The sequence below is a fragment of the Heloderma suspectum genome, chromosome 6 (genome assembly GCF_057233095.1).
Source record: "Heloderma suspectum isolate Gila_16-S chromosome 6, 16-S_ref, whole genome shotgun sequence".
Taxonomy (NCBI): domain Eukaryota; kingdom Metazoa; phylum Chordata; class Lepidosauria; order Squamata; family Helodermatidae; genus Heloderma; species Heloderma suspectum.
This window is the reverse complement of record NC_139463.1, coordinates 10929695-10950093: the sequence shown is the minus strand read 5'-3', so window position 1 is coordinate 10950093 and position 20399 is coordinate 10929695. Positions and strand designations below refer to the sequence as shown.

The 20399-nt window shown below is 47.0% G+C and overlaps 1 protein-coding gene and 3 non-coding genes across 5 annotated transcripts; all 4 read left to right on the top strand.

Moving 5' to 3' along the window:
- The first annotated feature begins 143 nt into the window (after window positions 1–143).
- Window positions 144–7824, top strand: HSPA8 (heat shock protein family A (Hsp70) member 8). Of its 2 annotated transcripts, XM_084803608.1 has the most exons (9): window positions 144–223; window positions 2324–2533; window positions 3490–3695; window positions 3806–3958; window positions 4057–4612; window positions 4886–5088; window positions 5812–6010; window positions 6489–6721; window positions 7452–7824. In XM_084803608.1, the coding sequence occupies exons 2-9, from the start codon at window positions 2329–2331 to the stop codon at window positions 7635–7637; spliced, it is 1941 nt and encodes a 646-aa protein (XP_084659734.1). In that variant the 5' UTR covers window positions 144–223; window positions 2324–2328; the 3' UTR covers window positions 7638–7824. The 2 variants fall into 2 exon arrangements, with proteins under 2 accessions (XP_084659734.1, XP_084659733.1); XM_084803607.1 differs by lacking the exon at window positions 144–223 and having other exon boundaries at window positions 2218–2533.
- Window positions 4726–4816, top strand: LOC146340463 (small nucleolar RNA SNORD14). The gene has a single exon (XR_014784164.1). It is a non-coding gene; the product is annotated as a small nucleolar RNA SNORD14 (small nucleolar RNA).
- On the top strand, window positions 5392–5488 carry LOC146340462 (small nucleolar RNA SNORD14). Its single transcript, XR_014784163.1, has one exon. It is a non-coding gene; the product is annotated as a small nucleolar RNA SNORD14 (small nucleolar RNA).
- LOC146340461 (small nucleolar RNA SNORD14) lies at window positions 6987–7083 on the top strand. Its single transcript, XR_014784156.1, has one exon. It is a non-coding gene; the product is annotated as a small nucleolar RNA SNORD14 (small nucleolar RNA).
- Window positions 7825–20399: the final 12575 nt, after the last annotated feature.

Sequence of the window (20399 nt, the reverse complement as noted above, 5' to 3'; positions counted from 1 at the left end):
AGGGCGCGCGCGCGAGCTGCGCGCCCATTGGCTGGAGGAGGCGGGGAAGGCGGACCGGATTGGCCCGTTGGCCGGAAAGAGGCGCGGCCCTTCTGGAAGGTTCTCCAGGGGTATATAAGGGCTGCGGGCAGCCGGGGAAAGCCGCTTTTTAATCTTGCGGGACTCGTGGCGGCTTCTCTTCCCTCGCTTTTTTTTTTTTTTGCGGCGCGTCTGGGCGAAGCAGGTAATTTATTTTGAGCGCCGTTTTCTGTTGCGTGGGTTCTGCCGGGCGCGTAACCCCTTCGCGTCGCGAACTGGTTTTTCTCCCTTCCGTGCGTCGGGAGCACGTTCGCTGGCTGAAAGTGAGGGGGGATCGCTTCGCTGTCGGGGCCTGCTTTCGTGTTGGCGGCTGGGGGGGGCACGGGGCTCGTGTCGCCGCGGCTTCTAGCCGCTCCTCCCTCGACCTCCGCAGTGCGTTCCCCCCGGTGCACCTTTCCCGCTTCGGGCTTCATCTCGCCCGGGAGCAGGTAGCGCGTTACACGGGAGGGGCGCGTGCTTGGGCAGCGTCCCCTTCTGCAGTCGTAGGGGGGAGTGCGGAGGAAGCTTGGCCTCGAGGGAAGCCGCGCGTAGAGCAGCCTCGCCCTTCCCCGCCCGTGTGGTGGACTACAGCTCCCATCCGCCGCAGCCGCCGCGGCTCACGGTCGGCCACGGCGGGGCGTCCTCGTTGCGAAGAGCTGGAGGGCGACGGGTTGGGGAAGGCGGGCAGGGACGGGCGTTTGTATTAAGGGCAGGATCCGGGCGAAGCTTAATGAGCAAGGCGATCAGACTTGAGTGGGCGGCCAGTCCTCGTTGCGCCCGGCCTTCTTCTCCTGGATCCCGAGGGAGGGAGGGGGAAAGCGAGCGGCTCGGGGGGCTGCAGCCTTGAGCCCACCGGCCCGAGGTCAGTGGGGCTCCCTTCCGAGGAGGCGTGATCGCGCTGGACTCCCACCCACCCGTCCTTATAGGCGAGTGCTGGGGGGGGGGGGCGGCGGCATGGCTGCTCAGGAGGGGAAGTGATGCATTGGTTCGAGAGGGGAGGGGGATTCTGAGTCGGGGGGGCTGAGCGACCCCTGGGGGGGGAGGGGAGGTTCGTTTCTGACGTTCTTCAAAGATGAGGGAGGGAGGGAGAAAGAAAGCAATGTGGGGGGGTGTAGAGAGAGAGAGAGAGCGCGCGCAGCGCGGATGCTGGCTGCAATGGGGGGTATAGAGAGAGAGAGCGCGCAGCTCGGATGCTGGCTGCAATGGGGGGTGCAGAGAGAGAGAGAGCGCGCGCGGCTCGGATGCTGGCTGCAAACTTCCCATCCCTGCTCTTGCTAAAAGCAGGCGCAGAGGCGCGGTTCCGCTTTCTCTCCAGCAGCAATTGCGGTGGGTGAGGAAGGGGTTCCGGAAAGTGCTGGTGCAAGCTTTCCCGCGGCGCGCTTCCCGCCTCGCCATTCACGGTCCTCCCCACGTGCTCAGCAGCGCGCTCTGCCGGTTCCGGCGGGCAGCTCTGCACGTGGTCCGCAACGGCCCCTCCCGCCGCGGCCGGCCTGCTTCGTAACGGCGGGGTCGAACTTCCCAGCATCCACCGCGCGGCCCTCCCCTTGCGGTGCCCCACGTGGCCACCAGCTCGGTGCTTCCGGCCAGGCCACGTGGGCGCTCAAGGTCCCCGTGATCTTGACGGCCCTGTGCATCCGGGCCTCACGGATGGCTTCGGCTTGGCCTACAGAATCATAGAGTCGTGGGGTTGGAAGGGGCCCACAAGACCATCGAGTCCGACCCCCTGCTCGATGCAGGAATCCAAATCAGACCACCCCTGGCAGATGGCCCCTCTCGAATGCCCCTGGTGTGGGAGAGCCCACCACCTCCCTAGTAGTGTCACAGGGCCGCCTAAGACATACTTGGGAAAGGTGAGGGCTTTAATTAGATTCATGGTGGGGCATGGAGTCTGTGGGATAGAGTGTATATTTCACCTGCATATTGTGCTCAGTGATGGGGAAGTAATGGCGAAAGTTTAAAATACTCCCCCACACGCACACCGCAAAGGCTGTCACTTCTCTCTAGCGCTGCTGGGATGCAGATGGACAAACGTTGGGTTCCTAAGCGAGTACAGTTGGACAGTCCCTGCCCACAGGCATATAATCTGAAAGAACACAGAAGGAAAAAGGGAAGGGAAGGGAAGAGGAAGCACAAATCGGCTACAGTCAACTTACATGGTTGACTTGGAAGTCATAACCTCTTGGCTTTTATTGCTGATGTGTGGTAGCGGGGCTCGTTGGTGTACTTGTGCTGATCACTTGAACTGCAATGTTTGCTATGTTTACAGGAACAATGTCTAAGGGACCATCTGTTGGGATTGATCTTGGCACCACCTATTCCTGTGTGGGTGTCTTCCAGCATGGCAAGGTGGAAATCATTGCCAATGATCAGGGTAACAGGACCACGCCAAGCTATGTTGCTTTCACTGACACAGAGAGGCTTATTGGTGACGCTGCAAAGAACCAAGTGGCAATGAACCCCACTAACACTGTCTTCGGTAAGAATGCACAAGTCTCCAAATGGTTACTGTTTGCACAATGGTAGGATCTCAGGAGTGGAAAGTATGACCATGTAGTTTTAGGGTTGCTTAATCTTAAACCAGGGGCCGCGGTGGCTTAGTGGTTAAGACGCTGAACTGCAGACTGGAAGGTCGGCAGGTCAGCAGTTCGAGACCCAAGTGCTGCGTGACGGAGTGAGCTCCCGTATTCAGTCCCAGCTCCTGCCAACCTTGCAGTTCGAAAGCAAGAAATTGCAAGTAGATAAATAGGTACCGCCTCGGCGGGAAAGGTAACAGCGTTCCGTGCACCTCGGTGTTCAGTCATGCCGGCCACATGACCACGGAAGCGTCTTCGGACAGCGCTGGCTCTTCGGCTTAGAAACGGGGATGAGCACCGCACCCTAGAGTCGGACACGACTGGTTGGGGACACCTTTACCTTTTTAATCTTAAACCACCTGTTGTCACAAGAGCTTTCAACTTTACATAATGTTGCTGCAATAACTAAATTGGGCAGTAAGGATGACTAATGCTAATTTATAGTAAATTAAAGCCAGGTTCTCTGAAGCTGTGTGTTCAGTACTTCAGAAGCCAAGCCGGCTTGAACATTGTTAGCCTGACCCCATGTGGCAGGTAATTGCACTTCTTCCAGGGGTCACTTGCTGCGAGCTCACCATATGCCCCATAAGCTGCTATATGCCATATGCTCCTATGTAGGATCGGCAATAGTAAGACTACTAGAGAACCGGGGAGAGGCCTTATCATCGTGTTCATGCAGTATCTCTTAGCTGTTACACCACTGTGATGAGTTAATAGCTTTTTATTGAATTGCGTGCATAACACCTCTTGTAAGGTACTGTAAATTGCTTAGATTGAAAGACCAGGGCATATGCCTTTTAAAATGGTACAGGAAGCCACCCACAGGTATTGCTAACTCCTATTTGGAATTTCTTTACAGATGCAAAGCGTCTGATTGGTCGCAGGTTTGATGATGCTGTTGTCCAATCTGATATGAAGCACTGGCCTTTCACTGTTGTGAATGATGCTGGCAGGCCGAAAGTTCAAGTGGAGTACAAAGGAGAGACAAAAAGCTTTTACCCAGAGGAAATATCCTCCATGGTGCTAACCAAAATGAAGGAGATAGCTGAGGCATACTTGGGAAAGGTGAGATTTTTAATTAGATTCAAGACAAAGTTCTGACTACAGATGAGCACTTTGAGTTCATGCCCTGTATTTTTTTAGACTGATACAAATGTTGCATCTTCTTTTTTTAGACTGTTACAAATGCTGTGGTCACAGTCCCAGCCTACTTCAATGACTCCCAGCGCCAGGCTACAAAAGATGCCGGAACCATTGCTGGTCTCAATGTGCTCCGGATCATTAATGAGCCAACTGCAGCTGCTATTGCTTATGGCTTAGACAAAAAAGTGAGTGGTAAAAAGCAACACAATCAAAGAGAGAACACTATTAGTGCTGACTTGCTTTAATTTCAACTTCATTGCCCTTTTTTCCCTTTGTTTCTTAGGTTGGTGCTGAGAGAAATGTGTTGATCTTTGACCTTGGTGGTGGCACTTTCGATGTCTCTATCCTCACCATTGAAGATGGCATCTTTGAAGTAAAATCCACTGCAGGTGACACCCACTTGGGTGGCGAAGACTTTGACAACCGAATGGTCAACCATTTCATTGCAGAGTTTAAGCGCAAACACAAGAAGGACATCAGTGAAAACAAACGAGCTGTTCGCCGACTCCGTACTGCCTGTGAGCGTGCAAAGCGTACTCTTTCCTCCAGCACTCAGGCCAGTATTGAAATTGATTCCCTGTATGAGGGCATTGACTTCTACACCTCAATTACCAGAGCTCGCTTTGAAGAGCTGAATGCTGACTTGTTCCGTGGGACTCTGGATCCTGTGGAGAAAGCCCTGCGGGATGCTAAGTTAGATAAATCTCAGGTGCATGATATCGTATTGGTTGGTGGGTCCACCCGAATCCCCAAGATCCAAAAACTCCTTCAGGACTTCTTCAATGGCAAAGAACTCAACAAGAGCATCAACCCTGATGAAGCTGTAGCTTATGGTGCAGGTAATTAAAAAATCTCTGAGCTTTCAAAATCTTGGGTTTTTCCACTTGAGACTTAAGTATGTGGGCATGGAAGCTAGCAGTCCAGAGTATTCTGTGGATTTAATGTTGCCTACATGCACTGATGACTCTGGTTCCAAAACCATTCGTAGTTTCCACCAGAAGCTCACTAGTGATGGTCCAAACCTTCCTTGGATGTCTGAGCAAGTTTAAGCATGCTAGGCTAGCTAAGGATAGTCTTGCTTACCTTGCTTATGCATTCCTTATTTCTTCTAGCTGTTCAAGCTGCAATTCTGTCTGGGGACAAATCTGAAAATGTTCAAGACTTGTTGTTGTTGGATGTCACTCCCCTCTCCCTGGGTATTGAAACTGCTGGTGGTGTCATGACTGTCCTGATCAAGCGCAACACCACAATCCCCACCAAACAGACTCAAACGTTCACCACGTACTCTGATAACCAGCCGGGTGTGCTGATTCAGGTATGGAGAAACCTCTTACCTCACACAGCTTGACTAAAACACTTTAATGCATATGTTGCAAGAAGGACTCCTACTGAGAGGTGTTATGTATAGTACTAAGTAGTAACCCATTCCATTTTTAAGGATCTACAGTGCAGCTATTTACATAAAGCAGGGATGTGGAACCTGTGGCCCCAATCTGGCCTGTGGAGAAATTGGGGTGGTGATGCCATCAGTGGGTATGGTCATGCCCAAGTGATGTCACTGGATCCTGGTGGAGGACAATTGTACCCTTGGTAGAAAGGATGACAGGCTAGTGTTTGGTTGCAATGATGAGAGTGATTCCAAAACCATTCGTAGTTTCCACCAGAGGTTGAAAGACCTGTGTTGGCTAAAGTACCTTCCTTGGATGTCTGAGCGACCAGCTGGGTCATATGGTCTCCAGTTTTTGCTAGTATCACTTAAGATGCCTGTGTCTGTTGACCTCTTTGAAGGTCTTCAAGCAGGAATTAAGGGCCATTATTCTGGCAGGCTTTCCCTTTTTCGAACTCTTGTTCCTCTTTGGCCGTTATATAATGTTTTTATGCTGTGTTTTCGTTGTTAGATTTTTTTGTTAAATTTGTACGCCACCTAGAGTATTTGTATATAGGCAGGTTATAAATTTTAATTGATGATGATGATAATAGCTTAGGCATGCATTCCCAGAGCTGACTAAACACCGCTCTTCTTCCCTTATCTCTCCAGGTTTATGAGGGGGAGAGAGCAATGACTAAGGACAATAACTTGCTGGGCAAGTTTGAATTAACTGGCATTCCTCCAGCTCCCAGGGGCGTACCTCAAATTGAAGTAACATTTGATATTGATGCCAATGGTATCCTCAATGTGTCTGCTGTGGATAAGAGCACTGGCAAGGAGAATAAGATAACGATCACCAATGACAAAGGTAAGTCCTGGAGATGGGAGGCACACCAGAATACTGGACAGTTCTATAATGATGGCAACAGCTTGCCACTTGTGGCTTTGACTTGTCTCATACAATTGGGCTACCTTAAATAACACACCCACCTTAATTCCAGCAAGTTGGTGTGGGGTGTTTTGGGATGTCCAACTTTGTCCTCCCAACTTCCCGTATTCCTGAGTAGGCTGCCTTGCTTACATTTATGTCAGTGGCACCTTCACAACCAGTTCAGGTTGCATGGGGAAGGGCTGTAGCTTGGTGGTAGCAGGAGGTCCCTGGTTCAATCCCTGGAATCTCCAGGTAGGGCTAGGGAAGAGTCCTGCCTGAAACCCTGGAGAGGCACTGCCAACAAATGTCAGCAATGCTAAGATTGTCAGGTAGATAGGAGCACAGGAAACTGACAATGTTAAGCTTTTGAATTGCCGATATGCAACATGAACTAAACAAACCTGTTTCTGCAAAGGCCGTCTCAGTAAGGAAGATATTGAACGTATGGTCCAGGAAGCAGAGAAATACAAGGCTGAAGATGAAAAACAGCGTGACAAAGTGTCATCAAAGAACTCTCTAGAATCATATGCTTTCAATATGAAGGCTACTGTGGAAGATGAGAAACTCCAAGGCAAGATCAGTGATGAAGATAAGCAGAAGATCTTGGACAAATGTAATGAGATCATCAACTGGCTGGATAAAAATCAGGTTTGTGGTTTCATTCCTAACCAAAAAGCTGATTGGTGTGGGGGCACGGTGTCCCTTATTCAAACTCTTCAAACGTTGGCTTGCAGCAACCAAAAGCGATAACACTTGCTGTTCCCTAAAGCTTTTCTCTGCAGTGTGGCAGAGTCAGCCTTAAAGGCTAAGCAGTGTCATAACCAGCATGGCTGCCTCTGTTCAGATCTTCAGTGGCTTTTATTCTAGGGCCAAATCTATGTAAAGTTGGGTAGAAAGGTGTAGTAACTTGTGGTTGCAATGATGAAAGTGATTCCAAAACCATTCGTAGTTTCCACCAGAGGTTGAAAGACCTGTGTTGGCTAAAGTACCTTCCTTGGATGTCTGAGCGACCATTTCATTCTATAAATCATTCTTCTAGATTGGGGGGGGGGGGTAAACTTATGACACCTACAGTTGCAAGTAAAGCCTGCTAATCTACAGCATACAACCATAATACGAATGGGGATGGGAGGTATAAACCTTGCTGTAAAAGGTAAAACAAGTCACAATTACACTCTTACTTGTAATCCTTTAATCTTGCATTGTCCAAGAAGTCTCTGAACCAGTTTCTTAATGTTTGTTCTACAAGGTGCTGTCGATCAAGCTTGTATTATGCTTAATTGAATGGTATTGGGTCTGCTCAAGGGAAGCATCTTTCTGATGCTACTATAATGTCCTGTATGAGGCTTTTAACACTTTCCCTTTCCTTCATCTTCAGACTGCTGAGAAGGAAGAATTTGAGCACCAGCAAAAAGAGCTGGAGAAAGTCTGCAATCCGATCATAACCAAGCTGTACCAGAGTGCAGGTGGCATGCCTGGCGGCATGCCCGGTGGCTTTCCTGGTGGTGGACCACCCCCCTCTGGAGGGGCATCTTCTGGACCAACCATCGAAGAGGTCGATTAAAGCTCTAAGCAATGGCATTCCATGGACCACCTTCAGAACTGAGGGACTCAACTGAATTCTAAGGGCATTCTTGATACTTTGAACATGTGCACAGGCAAACACTGCACTTTACCAGTACTGTAAAAAAAAGAAATGGACATGCAACTTGACTCCCAATAAACAAACTTATTTAATTGGCAACATGAAAGATTTGTGTTGTGATTCCCTAACTAGGCAGATCTTGAATGTGTTAAGTGCTGCACCCTACTGCTCAAGCTGACCTGTAGTTTATGGGGAATTGGGTTGGCAAAGGAATACCAGCCCAATTACTTGCTTCTTGTTGGTGGGGTGTGTATGCAAATATTTAACTGATGGTAAAGTAACAAGTGCCTTGCTTTGCTTTCTGGGGTTTCAAAAAGATCTGCAAGGTTTGTTCTCCCAGCAGGCTGGTTGAGAATTGCTGGCCACAGGATGGTTGAGAATTCAGCATGACCCAAGTGGGTGGGAAATGGCCATAGTTGAGCACAAGTGGTGAAATGTTGGGGAGCATGCATAGTGCCACTTGGTCTAGCCGGACTCTTTAATTCTAGTAATGGGTGGGGGCCCCAAAGATGAAGAGTAATCTAAAGGGGAATAAGTTCACGTGTGTTTAAGTAAAACAGCCTCACTGCTGCTTGAAAGATACAGCGTGCACACAGTTCATGCAACCTGGAATAGAATCTGATTTGGGGATGTCACCTGGGATGAGATGGAAGGGGTGTGTGTAGCTGTTGAAAGCAAATGGGAGCAGCTTTATACAGAAAGGTTAGAGAAGGGTGGGGAAATGGCTGTAGTTGCAGGCTCCCTTCACTAAGGTACTTCGGTGATCTAGTGCCAGTACCATTGTGCTAGAACATTACTAAGCAAGATGGGGAAAGTAGGGGAGCAGTTGTGGGGAAAAAATACGGAAAGCCTGGCAAACTAGTGTTATCAGGCTGACAACTCCTTCCCAACTTGTACACCTTGGGAGAATGCTTAAAGGTGATGGCCCTAGCTGTGAAGGAGATGCAGAATTCTGTAAGGAATAGCAGTTTCCATTGGACCTCCCTGTAGTTCCCCATCACTGAGATCATACAAGGCACAACCATTGTTTGGAACACACTAAACCATTCTTAAGATCAAAGCCCTAGTCTTGGCCTTGGTACTGCCAGCCTACTTGTGCATTTACTGATCAAGCGATTAGGGAGGCTCACTTACCTGTCAGTTGCTGCTTCTGTAGGAGCAGCATAGTTCTGCTTCGCATACAATTCACACTACGCAAGTAATCCTTGAGGTCCTATTCAGGCAGCCTATGGTTGAATGTGATTCTGGAATGAATTACACTCCCTAGAGCAGTTCTCTGCTCTAGGCAACACATGAATTGGGTTCTGCAATAAGGCAAGCATACATACATTCTCCTATCCTTTGCCTCAAATACTCAACAGAACAATCCTTGACATTCTCAGTTGGCCAAGGGAGTCGAAAAAATTAAAGGTGAATAGAAAAGTAGCTACAGAGTATGTAAGCTTCCTCATCAAAGTGCCCCCCACATTAATCTGTCACAGCAAGAACAAGACTTGTGGCACATTTAGAATAACATCGGTCATGACAATGGCTTTCATGGATGAAAGCTTGTCTAATGAAGTACGTTGTATACTTGGCCACGAAAGTGTAGGCTGCAATAAATCTGTTTTAGGGTGTGGTAAGTTTTCAATGCAAGTATTCTTCTGACGTCGGGTTGACGGTGGCATAAGTATAACAAGCTGAGCACATGAAACTTGCCAGAAGGGAATGGCCATTATATAAACTCTAAAGGGCCTGCTTTGCTCGGTTTTCACAGCGAAATGCAAATAAAACTTCCCTAAAATGTCTGCCAATTCATTCAGCCCCAATGATCAGCTGAGGGGAGGGGCAGGGAGAAAGGTAGTGACAAATGTGCCCAGGTCTCTTGATTACTGCAGCTGTGAAGCCATGGATCCTCAAACTATATTTCAGAAAAGACTGAAGCATCAGATGAGAAGGAAAAGGATTTGTGATGTACTTTAAAGGCCTGATCTTGGATAGGTGCAAAATAAAACTACCAAAAAAGCATTTTGCAGTTATTTTTATACCTTATAATTGGCAATATTACCAAAAACTGCCATGTTGCTCTTCCGTTTCTTTACCTTACTAGGAGCCTGTGTGTTTTGCTTAAGGCTGATGTTGGTAACGGCAGGATTCTAAATTTTTAAATAAAGCAATCTGCTATTTGCTTTATTGTCCAGATGTCCTAGATATAAACTGAATTCATAGTATCTATTATGTCCTAGTTAAGTGTGTCATCTACCATTTGAAGGTGAACTAATTGCATAGTGGCTTCAATGTCTCCCCCCTCCCACCCAAAAAAAATTTATTTGCTTAACATCCAGCCCTCGGAGCTCTGGGCAACTCATAGCTTTATCTCTCCTGTGACATTTTAGTTGGGCCTGATAAAAGTATTACCTGACTGGATTTTGTGATTTTTTTCTAATGAGGCAACACTGCTTCTGCTTTTTACAAGTCAAAGAGATGTGTTTGACATGCAGAAATTAGTGTCTAGGCCCATTTCATTGCTCAATCAGCAGTGTGGAGCCCAGGTGAGAAGAGGCCAGAAATACAGGAGTATATCCTGAGGAGGAATTGTGTAATTTGAAGGGGCACGCTTGGTTTTAAACTTTTGCCTTGAAGCTGCAGTTAAAACCGAAATGCTCATTTTGCCCACCAGATGTCAGCAGTTGTTAATTTATAGAGGATTTTTGAGTGTTCTATGGGATTTTTTTAAAGATGGGATAAACGTCACAATTCTCCCCCCCCCCTTTCTTTTTTGGGTTGGATAAGTAATTTCCTGTTACTTGACAATAACTTTATGTAGGGATTAGAACTTTAGCAGAAGCAAGCCAGACAAAAGATGATGTACAAATTCTTTAATAACGCTGATATGGTGATACAGCTATAAAGCACTGTATGAGGTAGTGTTTTTGCCAAGCACCATCTACATTGGTGTTGCTATATAAACAACGTGTGAAATTCAACCACCCTCTACAAGAGCTCGCCAAGAGAGACTGCCCTTTATATCTATCACAGGCTTCAATTACTGCCTGATTAAAGAGGGCAAGAAGTTAATTCCTTGTTCATCAGAGGGTCGAGGAGCGATCCAATCACATCTGGCTGGAAAGTCTCATGGACTTTAACTCCAGTCTTCAATCTGCTTTGCCATCACAGCATCCATTCCCTTTCATGAGGGAAAGGGCCGCTCTGAGGCCTTAATGATATAGGGTGGGATAGAAATGTTTTAAATAAAATCAATCAAACAATAAAATTAGGATAATGCCAGCAAGGCACTTGGAGGACCGAGCTGTCTTTTGATCCAAAGCCATTTAGGCCCCTTTAGCTGCGTAAAAATCTTCCCGAAACGCTGAACAATGTGCAAATTAAGACGGACTTTTTTCCCTTTTGTGTTTTTGCAACCACTTTGGAGCAGCCGCCAGAGTTCTCCCCCCCACCCACCCTGCCCCACCCCCATATTAGGATTATGGCCATTAATTTTAGATTACAGGCACAACAGCCTCCAACTGGACAGCTCAGGAGAAGACAAAAGGGCTGCAGCAGGGGGGGGGGGAAGCATCTTAAATTGGAACGTCTACTGACTGCACAATTCTCATGGACAAGCCTCTATATACTAGTAACAAAACTCCTTCACTGAATGCTGATCCTTAAGTAGCCAAAATAGCACCATCTGTGCACAAAGGGGGGGGGGATATCAGGAGGCTTTGAGGAAACCTCAAAGATTCTAGAAGTTAAAAAAGGGGGGGAGAAAAAACGGGGGGGGCACCAAAAGCATCTGACTGAGCATTGAGCATGCTCGGTGGTCACAGAATACAGCATCTGTTGGGGGGAAATGAAGAGCCTTCAGCACGGCGGCCCCCTTTCTTTGGAATTCCCTGCCCCTGGAGGTCAGGCAGCACCGACACTGCGCTGTTTCCAGTGCCTCCTGAAAACAGCACACTGTTCCAGAAGGCATTCCTTAATTGACCGGTCATGGTTTTTGTTGGTATTCTGTTTTTAAAAATAGCATAATTTTAATCTGGTGTATCACTCTTTTTATACTTTTACTGCTTTATCTCTTGTGTTCACTGCTCCGAAATCTGTTCTAGATATGGAATGATATACAAATATGTAAATAAATACAATAAAATAAGGGGCAAGTGGGGATGGATCTTGTAAAAGGGTGTGGCTGGCTAGCTGGCTGGAATGGAAGCTGTCATGGCTTTTAACTCCACTATTTTTAAGCTGCATGTGCACAAGACTAGAATACTCACCCTGTGTCTATGCCAGGGCTGGGGAGCCTCTTTCAGCTCCGGGGCCAAATTCAATTTCAGAGAAGCTCTCAGGGGCCACAATCCAGTGGTGGGCAGAGTCAAGGGCAAAACCAGTGGGGCCATAATACAAAAAAAATACAGGCATTTTTTAGCTGAATGCTCTGACTGCCGGTTACTCAGCCTTCAGGGAGGCGTTCCAACCATTTAGAAAGGGGAAAAGCTGCACAAAAGCTGGGAAACCACAAAATGATGGGTGGTTGGAGAAAGGAGGTATGGCCAGGGGAAGGAGGTGTGGCCATCTGGGGAGCCCTCCTGGAGGGCCAGGGTGGCTTCCTCCCCCCCCCGCCCTGCCCCGAGGGCCAGGGTGGCTTCCTCCCCCGCCCTGCCCCGAGGGCCAGGGTGGCTTCCTCCCCCGCCCTGCCCCGAGGGCCAGGGTGGCTTCCTCCCCCCCCCGCCCTGCCCCGAGGGCCAGGGTGGCTTCCTCCCCACCCCACCCTGCCCCGCCCCGAGGGCCAGGGTGGCTTCCTCCCCCCCCCGCCCTGCCCCGAGGGCCAGGGTGGCTTCCTCCCCCCCCACCCCGAGGGCCAGATTTACATCCCCAAAAGGCTCCCATCCCTGGTTTATACAGTATACTAACTGGCTGACACAGTTTATGTCTTAATCACTGCTGGTGGCCCATCTTTAATTATCTTAGAGAGTGGACATTGTGCCTTAGGAACATGGGCATATCTGCACTGCAGATATAGATATATTATGCGAGATTAAGAATTGCCGCTTCCCTCAAGGAACCCTGGAAAACTATTTCCCATGCCTCAAAGAAGAATGGTTTCCAGGATTCTGTAGGAAGAACATTCATATTAATATTAAACCAGTTTAGGTTTTGGTAGCGCCAATATCCTATCTATGGCCATGCTGGCCTGGAAATGATGAGGGCTGCAGTCTTACCACATCTGGAAGGCTGCTGTAGGTAATTTCCAGGTAGCTTTTAGTATAACTGCAGGGAGCGTACACACATACACCCCCCCCCCCAAAAGGTTGAGGTAAAAGCCATGGCAGCTTTTATTACTTGCATCCTACCCTTCCTCAATGGGCCACAGTCTGGGATATTTACAGTAATCCTACCTGTTCCCTCACAACAGTCTTGTGAGTTAGATTAGGCTGAGAGATAGTGGCTGGCCCAAGGTCACGCAAGGAGTGTCATGTCTGAACAGGGGTTTGCAGCGCAGGTTTCCCTCATGCACTCTAACCTCCACACCACACGGGCTTTGTTGAGATCAGGGTGTTGAACCTCAGTCCTGTGGGTCAAATCTGGCCATGCCCCCTTCCCCTGGTACATTCCCCCCTGACCACCCATTGTTTGGCAGTTTTGTGGCTTTTGTGTGTTTTTTCCCCATTCTAAAAAGTTGAAATGCCTTTCCTACATCTCCGTTACTGGCAGTTAGAGCTTTAAGCTAAAATATGATAGTTATTTTGGAACCTTAGCCTCACTGCCAATAGGGACCAGGAAAAAAACAGCTGTAAGGCTGGAAACCAAAGTAAAAAAAAGGAACAGCTGCAGCAATTGAATTCCCAACATATTTCAACACTTGGTCTTTATCAAGGGAAAAACTCTTGGAGATTCTTTTGGAGGATTCCCTCTCCCTTGCTTCTCCCAAATAAGACTTCCTTGCTTTGGAAGAAGCAAGGGAGAGGGAATCCTCCAAAAGAATCTCCAAGAGTTTTTCCCTTGATAAAGACCAAGTGTTAAAACGCGTTGGGAATTCAATTGGTGCAGCTGTTCCTTTTTTGACTTTGGTACCTAGCCTCACCCCACCACTCACTGGAATGCATCCCCCCCACCCCACCCCTGAGTTTCTCTAAAACAACTCAGCCCTTGGGCTGAAAGAGGTTCAACGACCCTATTTTAGATATAGTGTTATGTGGTATAAAAATAGCAAGCTAAAGGAATACACAAGCACTTCTGAGGAAGGCCAACAGGGAAAAACAGTTATGACAGACCAATCTCTGTCCGGGAGCCAAGAAATACAGCATATACACACATGCCTAGTAAGACTGACTCTGCTTTGCTGGCTCCCAAAATGCAGTGTGGGGTCTGTAAAATGGCCAAAGCCGTGTCAAGTAAGCTGGGATCACCACTCAAGCGCTTCCAACGTGCAGTGAAATTTTCTCTTTTTCTGGTCGCAGTTCTTCATGCTACATGTTCTCTTCCAAAGGTTTCTTGAGGAACAGAACACCTCGTTGCTCTGAGGAACAGTTTTGCGTAGGTCCACAGCTTCCTAGACAAAACCTTAGCAGTAACCATGAATGCATTTTCTTTTCTTTTTGTAATTTGAAAAGAATGGCAACCCTTATTTCATCCCTTATTATAGATGCCCAGGGGAAATAAAATGCAGCAAATGTAAACCAAATAATTCTAAAATGAAAATGGACATTGTCAGAAAACCTCCATTTAAAATCCGATTGCACAATAGCTTGCCATGCCACCTAAAATACTGAAGGCATTCTGTTCACTTTGAGATGTTTATACTGGCTGTGTTCTTCTTCTTTTTTAAAAAACAGATTGACTTTTCCTTACCCTTGAGAAAGGCAAGAGGTTGATTTCTAATTTCTGCTGTTCAACTATGATTTATTAATAATAAGGCCTTTAATTAGCAGACAAATGGGTCCTCAGAAGGCCAAGGAAATACGCGTGCGCGCACACACACACACACACGTACGTTCTTACATTTTTTGTCCCCACTCATTCTTGATTGATTTCCCAACAATACCTAATTCTATTATTCAAAGTGATTTCCCCACGGGCAGCAGTTTATTTCTGCCATCAAATATCTGGTGAAATCTTTAGACGTGAAATATTACGCCCAGTAGAAACAAATCGCGCATCATGCTAACAAGTCACAAGCTACCCGGAGTTGGCGTTAGACTGTAATTTGAAAGTGAGTGAAGTGATAATGCCATGCACACAGCTTTAGTGAGCGTGCATTAATGTGTCTTTGACTTGGCTGCCCATTGACAGCGAATTGACTTGTACTAATAGCGTGCAGGAGGGGAGGTAGGGGGTCGAGAAAGGGTGGATTGATGCAGCAAATAAAGAATATTGACTGGCAAACTACAGCGCCTTGGTAGCCTTTAATCTACGATTGCCCTCAATGGGAATGTTTTAATGCAACTTTAGCATCAATTGCATTTACGGGCCGATGGCCGGCCTGCTGTGAAGCACTGTGCAAACGGCAGCGCTCAGAGCGAGTGGCTGCTTCAGAGCTCATGGTTATCGATTGCTCAGGGCTCAGGAGCCGGACTTATAATTATTTCATTAAGCTGCTTAATGGTTATCAAATATGAACCCTTCCAACGCTCTGTGGAGGAAATGTAATAAGTTGGAAGGTTTATCGTTAACTTGGCCAGACCTTATTCTAGGAAACCGTCTGGTGCTTGCAAAGTGACTGTTATCTCTCCCCTCCTGAAAAAATGTTTTTTTTAAAAAAAGGTCTGCATTATGTTTGAATGCAGGAAGTAGGGGGAACCAACCAAGCAACCAGACTGTCAGTTCAAGGTAAGTGGCATGCTTCTGGTGATAGGCAGTGATCAGCCCAAAGCAAACCCAAATACACTGTATTTGGTTCCTGCTAACCCAATAACATAGAGGAATTCCCATGCTATTGTGTTTCCCCCTTCTCTGACTCTTTGGTGTCATGCATCCATAGAATATTTCAGCCTTGAAAATGTGTCTTTTGGGTCAGAACTGATGAATAAGTTTGATTGTATTCAGTTAGGACTTAATCAAGGCAAGAGTTTTCTCTCCCAGGAAAGGTGTTAACTTACCAAAACAAAGCTGGGAAGAATGTGTTATCATCAATTACTGCTGTTGTGAATGTTCATTGTACTTCTCTTGAGCATGTTAAAAAAATTCTTTATAGAAATGTGACAGACAGTACTATGGGCACTCCTGGCCTTATGTCTCTACTGTTTACCATTGTTTTCTCTATGCCTCTGTGTGTGTGTGTGTGGGGGGGGTGTCTCTGTACCTGAGTTCTCTACCTGCAATCTGAGAATCTCTTTGGGTGTGCACATGGCTGCATACCCATGTATACTGTGGCTATCAACTTCCCTACCACCCTATCCTTTCTTAAGAATTTGAGAGTCAGTGTGGTATAGTGGTGAGAGTGTTGGACTGGGAGCCAGGAGATCTAGGTTCTAGACCCCACTTGGCCTTGGAAGCTCACTGGGTGACTTTGGGACTGTCATGGACTCTCAGACCAACCTACCTCACAGGGTGGTTGTTGTGTGGATAAAATGGAGAGGAGGAGGATAATGTAAGCTGCCTGGGTTCCTTGCAAGAGGAAAAAAGGTGGAATATAAATGCAATAAATAATAAATACATGTATTAAATACTCCAGGACTGTAATACAAACTACTCTCCTAAGTTCCAGAAACAGTTTGTCACTCACCCAGTAAATATGGGCAACCTTCTTGAAAACCATTTCCCAATCAAACATGATTTCACTGTCATAATCTCACAAACAGCAGCCAAGGTGGTAAACTTGCATCCTGGCTGTACCCCTTTTGACTACATTTTATTTTATATAGGGATTTATATCCTGCTTTCCCCCCATCTAAATGCAGGTACTCAAAGTTGCAAACCAAACAGGCAGCATAGAATGCTTCTCCATGCCCCCACCTCCACCCCACAAATACAGATTAACAAAGCAATCCTATGAAATGGCAGGGGGGAGGGGGAGAGAGATGCAAAGTGGAGTTACTGCCATTTCCTATGCCTGGAGTCTCCAGCATGATGCCCTTGGAGACCAATGTGCTCATATCCACCTCTCTTTCTGCCCCCCAGGCTCCCTGCCCCTCCTGATTTTCACTTTATTTCTTAAGGTTTTTTAATTGGGAGGCTGGCATGCTGCAAAGTGAAGTTCTGCCCTCCAGCACCATCTTTATTGGGATTCACAAGAGTGGGTTTAGAACTCAGTCCCCCACCTCTTGGGCAAGTTACTTTCTCTTAGTCTCACCAGGTTACCTTCTAGAAAATGAGTGTGTTGTGACTGGCCAGGCCCACCATGGCAGCCTTTTTATGAATGAACAAGCCTCCCATGGCAGCCATTTTGTGAGAGAGCCTATGACATTCTCCCAACATTCCAAATGTGCCCACTGATCCAAAAAGGTTGGGGACCCCTGTAAGTCTTGCTGACTCATGCTGGCCAGGGAGGGAGGTGGGTCAGATTATCAGGGGGGAGCTTCCCCCTGCTTCCCTTGCCTCCAAGAGAGGGGAATTTACTGTGCCAGCTCTGAAGCTGGCATGGTTGCTGGCTCTGTCTGAGAGCACCTTGGGATCACCAGGGAGCCTAAGATCACACCACACACTTCCAGTGAGGGTGGCCCTAGCAGTGAAAGTCTCCACTCCTGTCCAGGGAGGACCTCTGGTAGTGGGCCTACCTCTCTGTCAGCAGAGAGGGAGTTCCACAGCAGCCAACAGCCCCTCAGCCAGCCTCGCAGGAGTTGCAGGGTTGCTTGCTAAATTAAATTTAAAATCCCTGCACACAGAAAACTAGCAATGTTGGGGAGAAGGCTGCTAGGTTAGAACCAAAGACGTTTTGCTGCCTCGGGTAGAGAAGCAAACAGCAACCTCCACTCCACATGCCAAGTCACAAGGCCAGCCAAGTTGTTCCAGCACCTGAGGGAGAAAATCCCACAAGCTCTTCTCCCCCTCTCCCTGGCAGGAAAAATAAAATAATAGTAAATTAAATAACTAACAATTTGCTGCCTTTTCATGTCCCCCAAAATCTGCTGCCTGAAGCAACCACCTCACTCAGACTAACGGTAGTGGCTGATTCCTAGAGTCATTTCCTCTTGCATGCTAAATTACTACATGAAGGGATTTTTTTGTGGGGGCAGGGGAGCGGAGAATCATTCAGCTATGTGACGCCCCCCTGCTGTTGGTACAATCCAGACATAGGGTTGGTTCCAGATTTAGGGTACTTGGGGTGGGTCCATTAAAATCAGTGGGTTTTTGATTAACTTAAGTCCCACTGATTTCAATGAAACTATGCTAAGTATGACTAAATCTGGAACCAGCCTATTCATTTCCCTACTTCAGCAATTGTCCTTGAAAATGGCTACGTCTTAGGAAATGGCTATAATGTAATTGAAAATGTAATTGAAATAGCACCTATATTGAAATAGGGAAAAGTTTGCATTAGTCCATTTGTTCTAAGCAACAGAGCTAACCAAAACCAACAGCAAAACAAAACACCCATTATTTCTTCAAAAGAAGTCCCTCTGATGTAAAGAAGCAACCAAATGGGACATAAAAGTGTAAGATAATGTTAATAATAAATATATTTACATCTTGCATTAAACTAAGTCTTCATTTTCCCCAGGGGTAAATTTAGAAAACTTTTGTTGCTCACAACAGCCAGGTATATGAAATCAATACTGCACAGCCCATCAAATTCAGGTGTCAATAACTGCATTTGTATTCAAGCTTTGTTTGAAAGCCAATGTATTCACTTGCACCTTTATGTTTTTAAAACCCCAGGCACTTCGGAAAAGCTCAGCCCTAATTTTAACAACCCAGTTTCTCTCTCTTTTTTCCCGGGTAGGTAATGCTGTTCGGTAGACTTCTTTATCAGTATTCTCTGCTGCCTTCCAACAGATGCTCATTTTCTGTTGCCTCAACCCGCACTGACCTCATTTTCTATCGCAGAGCAGCCAAGGAGTTGGTCAAAATTAGTTATATTAGTGGCTCCTGATATACTCCGTTTATTTGTGAGGCGACAAATATTTCAGCCATTAGGATCTTTCCATCTCTTATCAGCTTAAATGCACTCACTTATATTCCAAATCACTTCCTAATTTAAAAGCCTATTTGTCTAGATTGTCAAAGGCATGGAAAGGAGGGGAGGGAAATAAATAAATAAATAAACAAAATGCCGAGCACTTACTCTCTGATAGGGCTGTACTCTTACGCACAAACTCCTAATCACTTAGTGTGTAGCGGAGGCATGTCACAATCCCAGGGATGAAAATGCAGTCCCTTGCTGAATATGGAGTCCAGAGACGCTGGATTTGGAGGAGGAGCACGACGGGGAGGCAGTCTATGCCTCATTTTCACTACCTGAACGATGAAGGTGAAGAGCAAGTCTGCACGTGTCCTTGGTTTGATGCTTTAGTATTGATCCAAAAGTGTGGGGAGCGTACCTTTTTGGAGACTGTCAGTATCTCAGTGGTAGAGCAGATGTTTCGCGTGGAGAAGGTCTGAGATTCAATGCCTACACTCTGCCATTTAAAAAGGATCAGGTGCCCCTTTCATCCTTTCATCCAGTTCTGTTCTTTGTCCAGGTTTGAGGACAACCCCCCACCCCCAGCAAAGCACTGTCTGGTGCTCCCCCCCCACCCCCAACTTCAGCCACCCCCTGCAGGCTTAGCATCAGCAGTGCTACCATCTCTTCCTAACTGTTTCTATTCAAGCTGATAATTATAAGAATCTCATAACTTTGAGAACTGTCTCTGAGCTTGCTTGTTTTCCTCTTCCCTCCTCTTCCCTTTTTCCTTTCATGTAGTGTCTTTTAGATAGTAAGCATGAAGGCAGGGACTGTCTTGTTGGTTAAAGACCTTATGTAAGCCACTCTGGGAACATTTTCAGCTGAACAGCATGGTAAGCTTTAAATAAAGAAATAATGGACAATGCCCCAACAAACTTCATCCTGGGATGTCATTGGAAGTTCAAAATGGAGGGTGGCCTGCAGGTGAACCTGAATCCAGGCATGTGGTTGGGCCGTTCTCATCTTCCGGGACCCCAGCAGCTGCCCAAAGATGCCAGGTAATGATGCCGGGCCTGTCCTCGTGCAGTCCTTATCCTGACATCTTGTGCAATCTAATCCTGCAGCTGCCCTTGTCTCTGGTGTGGGCTGTGCAATATGAGCACGTTCAGCACCTTGGACAGCTCCATTACAGTTCTGACTGAAACTCAGAGCAGATTTACAGCCCCACTGACATCAAAGCCACCAGCCTCCACTGTGAGTACTTGAGCCTATACCTACCAAAGCAGGCCACTCACCTGATTCCTTTTTGAATCTCCAGCGGAGATGCTATAATATATACACTTGGCAGCCGAGGGGCAGGCCTAGCTGTCGCTGAGAGCTGGCCTGGTCTGTTCATAACTATACTGTCACAAGAGTGTTCAAAGAGCTCACATATATTATCTCAGTAATTCTTACACCAGCCCTGCAAGGTAGACCATCGTCATCATCATCTGAGCAAGTGGAGAATTCAGGGGCAGACATTGCTTCACATTAAGAACCTATCTCTATTGGTGGCTATTAATATGCTTGCCTGTGATGGGCAGGGAGAGGGCTTGTGCTTTACAAGGACTTCCTGCAAACTCAGGGCATGTGAGAGCTGGGAACCATTGATCCCATCTGTC

What these genes read in the sequence shown, in the direction of transcription:
- HSPA8 (XM_084803607.1), top strand. Translation starts at nt 2,305, where the DNA reads ATGTTTGCTATGTTTACAGGAACAATGTCTAAGGGACCATCTGTTGGG. An exon ending in CTTATGGCTTAGACAAAAAA is followed by an intron (nt 3,959 to 4,056) that starts GTGAGTGGTAAA and finishes TTTGTTTCTTAG; the next exon opens with GTTGGTGCTGAGAGAAATGT. An exon ending in AGCTGTAGCTTATGGTGCAG is followed by an intron (nt 4,613 to 4,885) that starts GTAATTAAAAAA and finishes TATTTCTTCTAG; the next exon opens with CTGTTCAAGCTGCAATTCTG.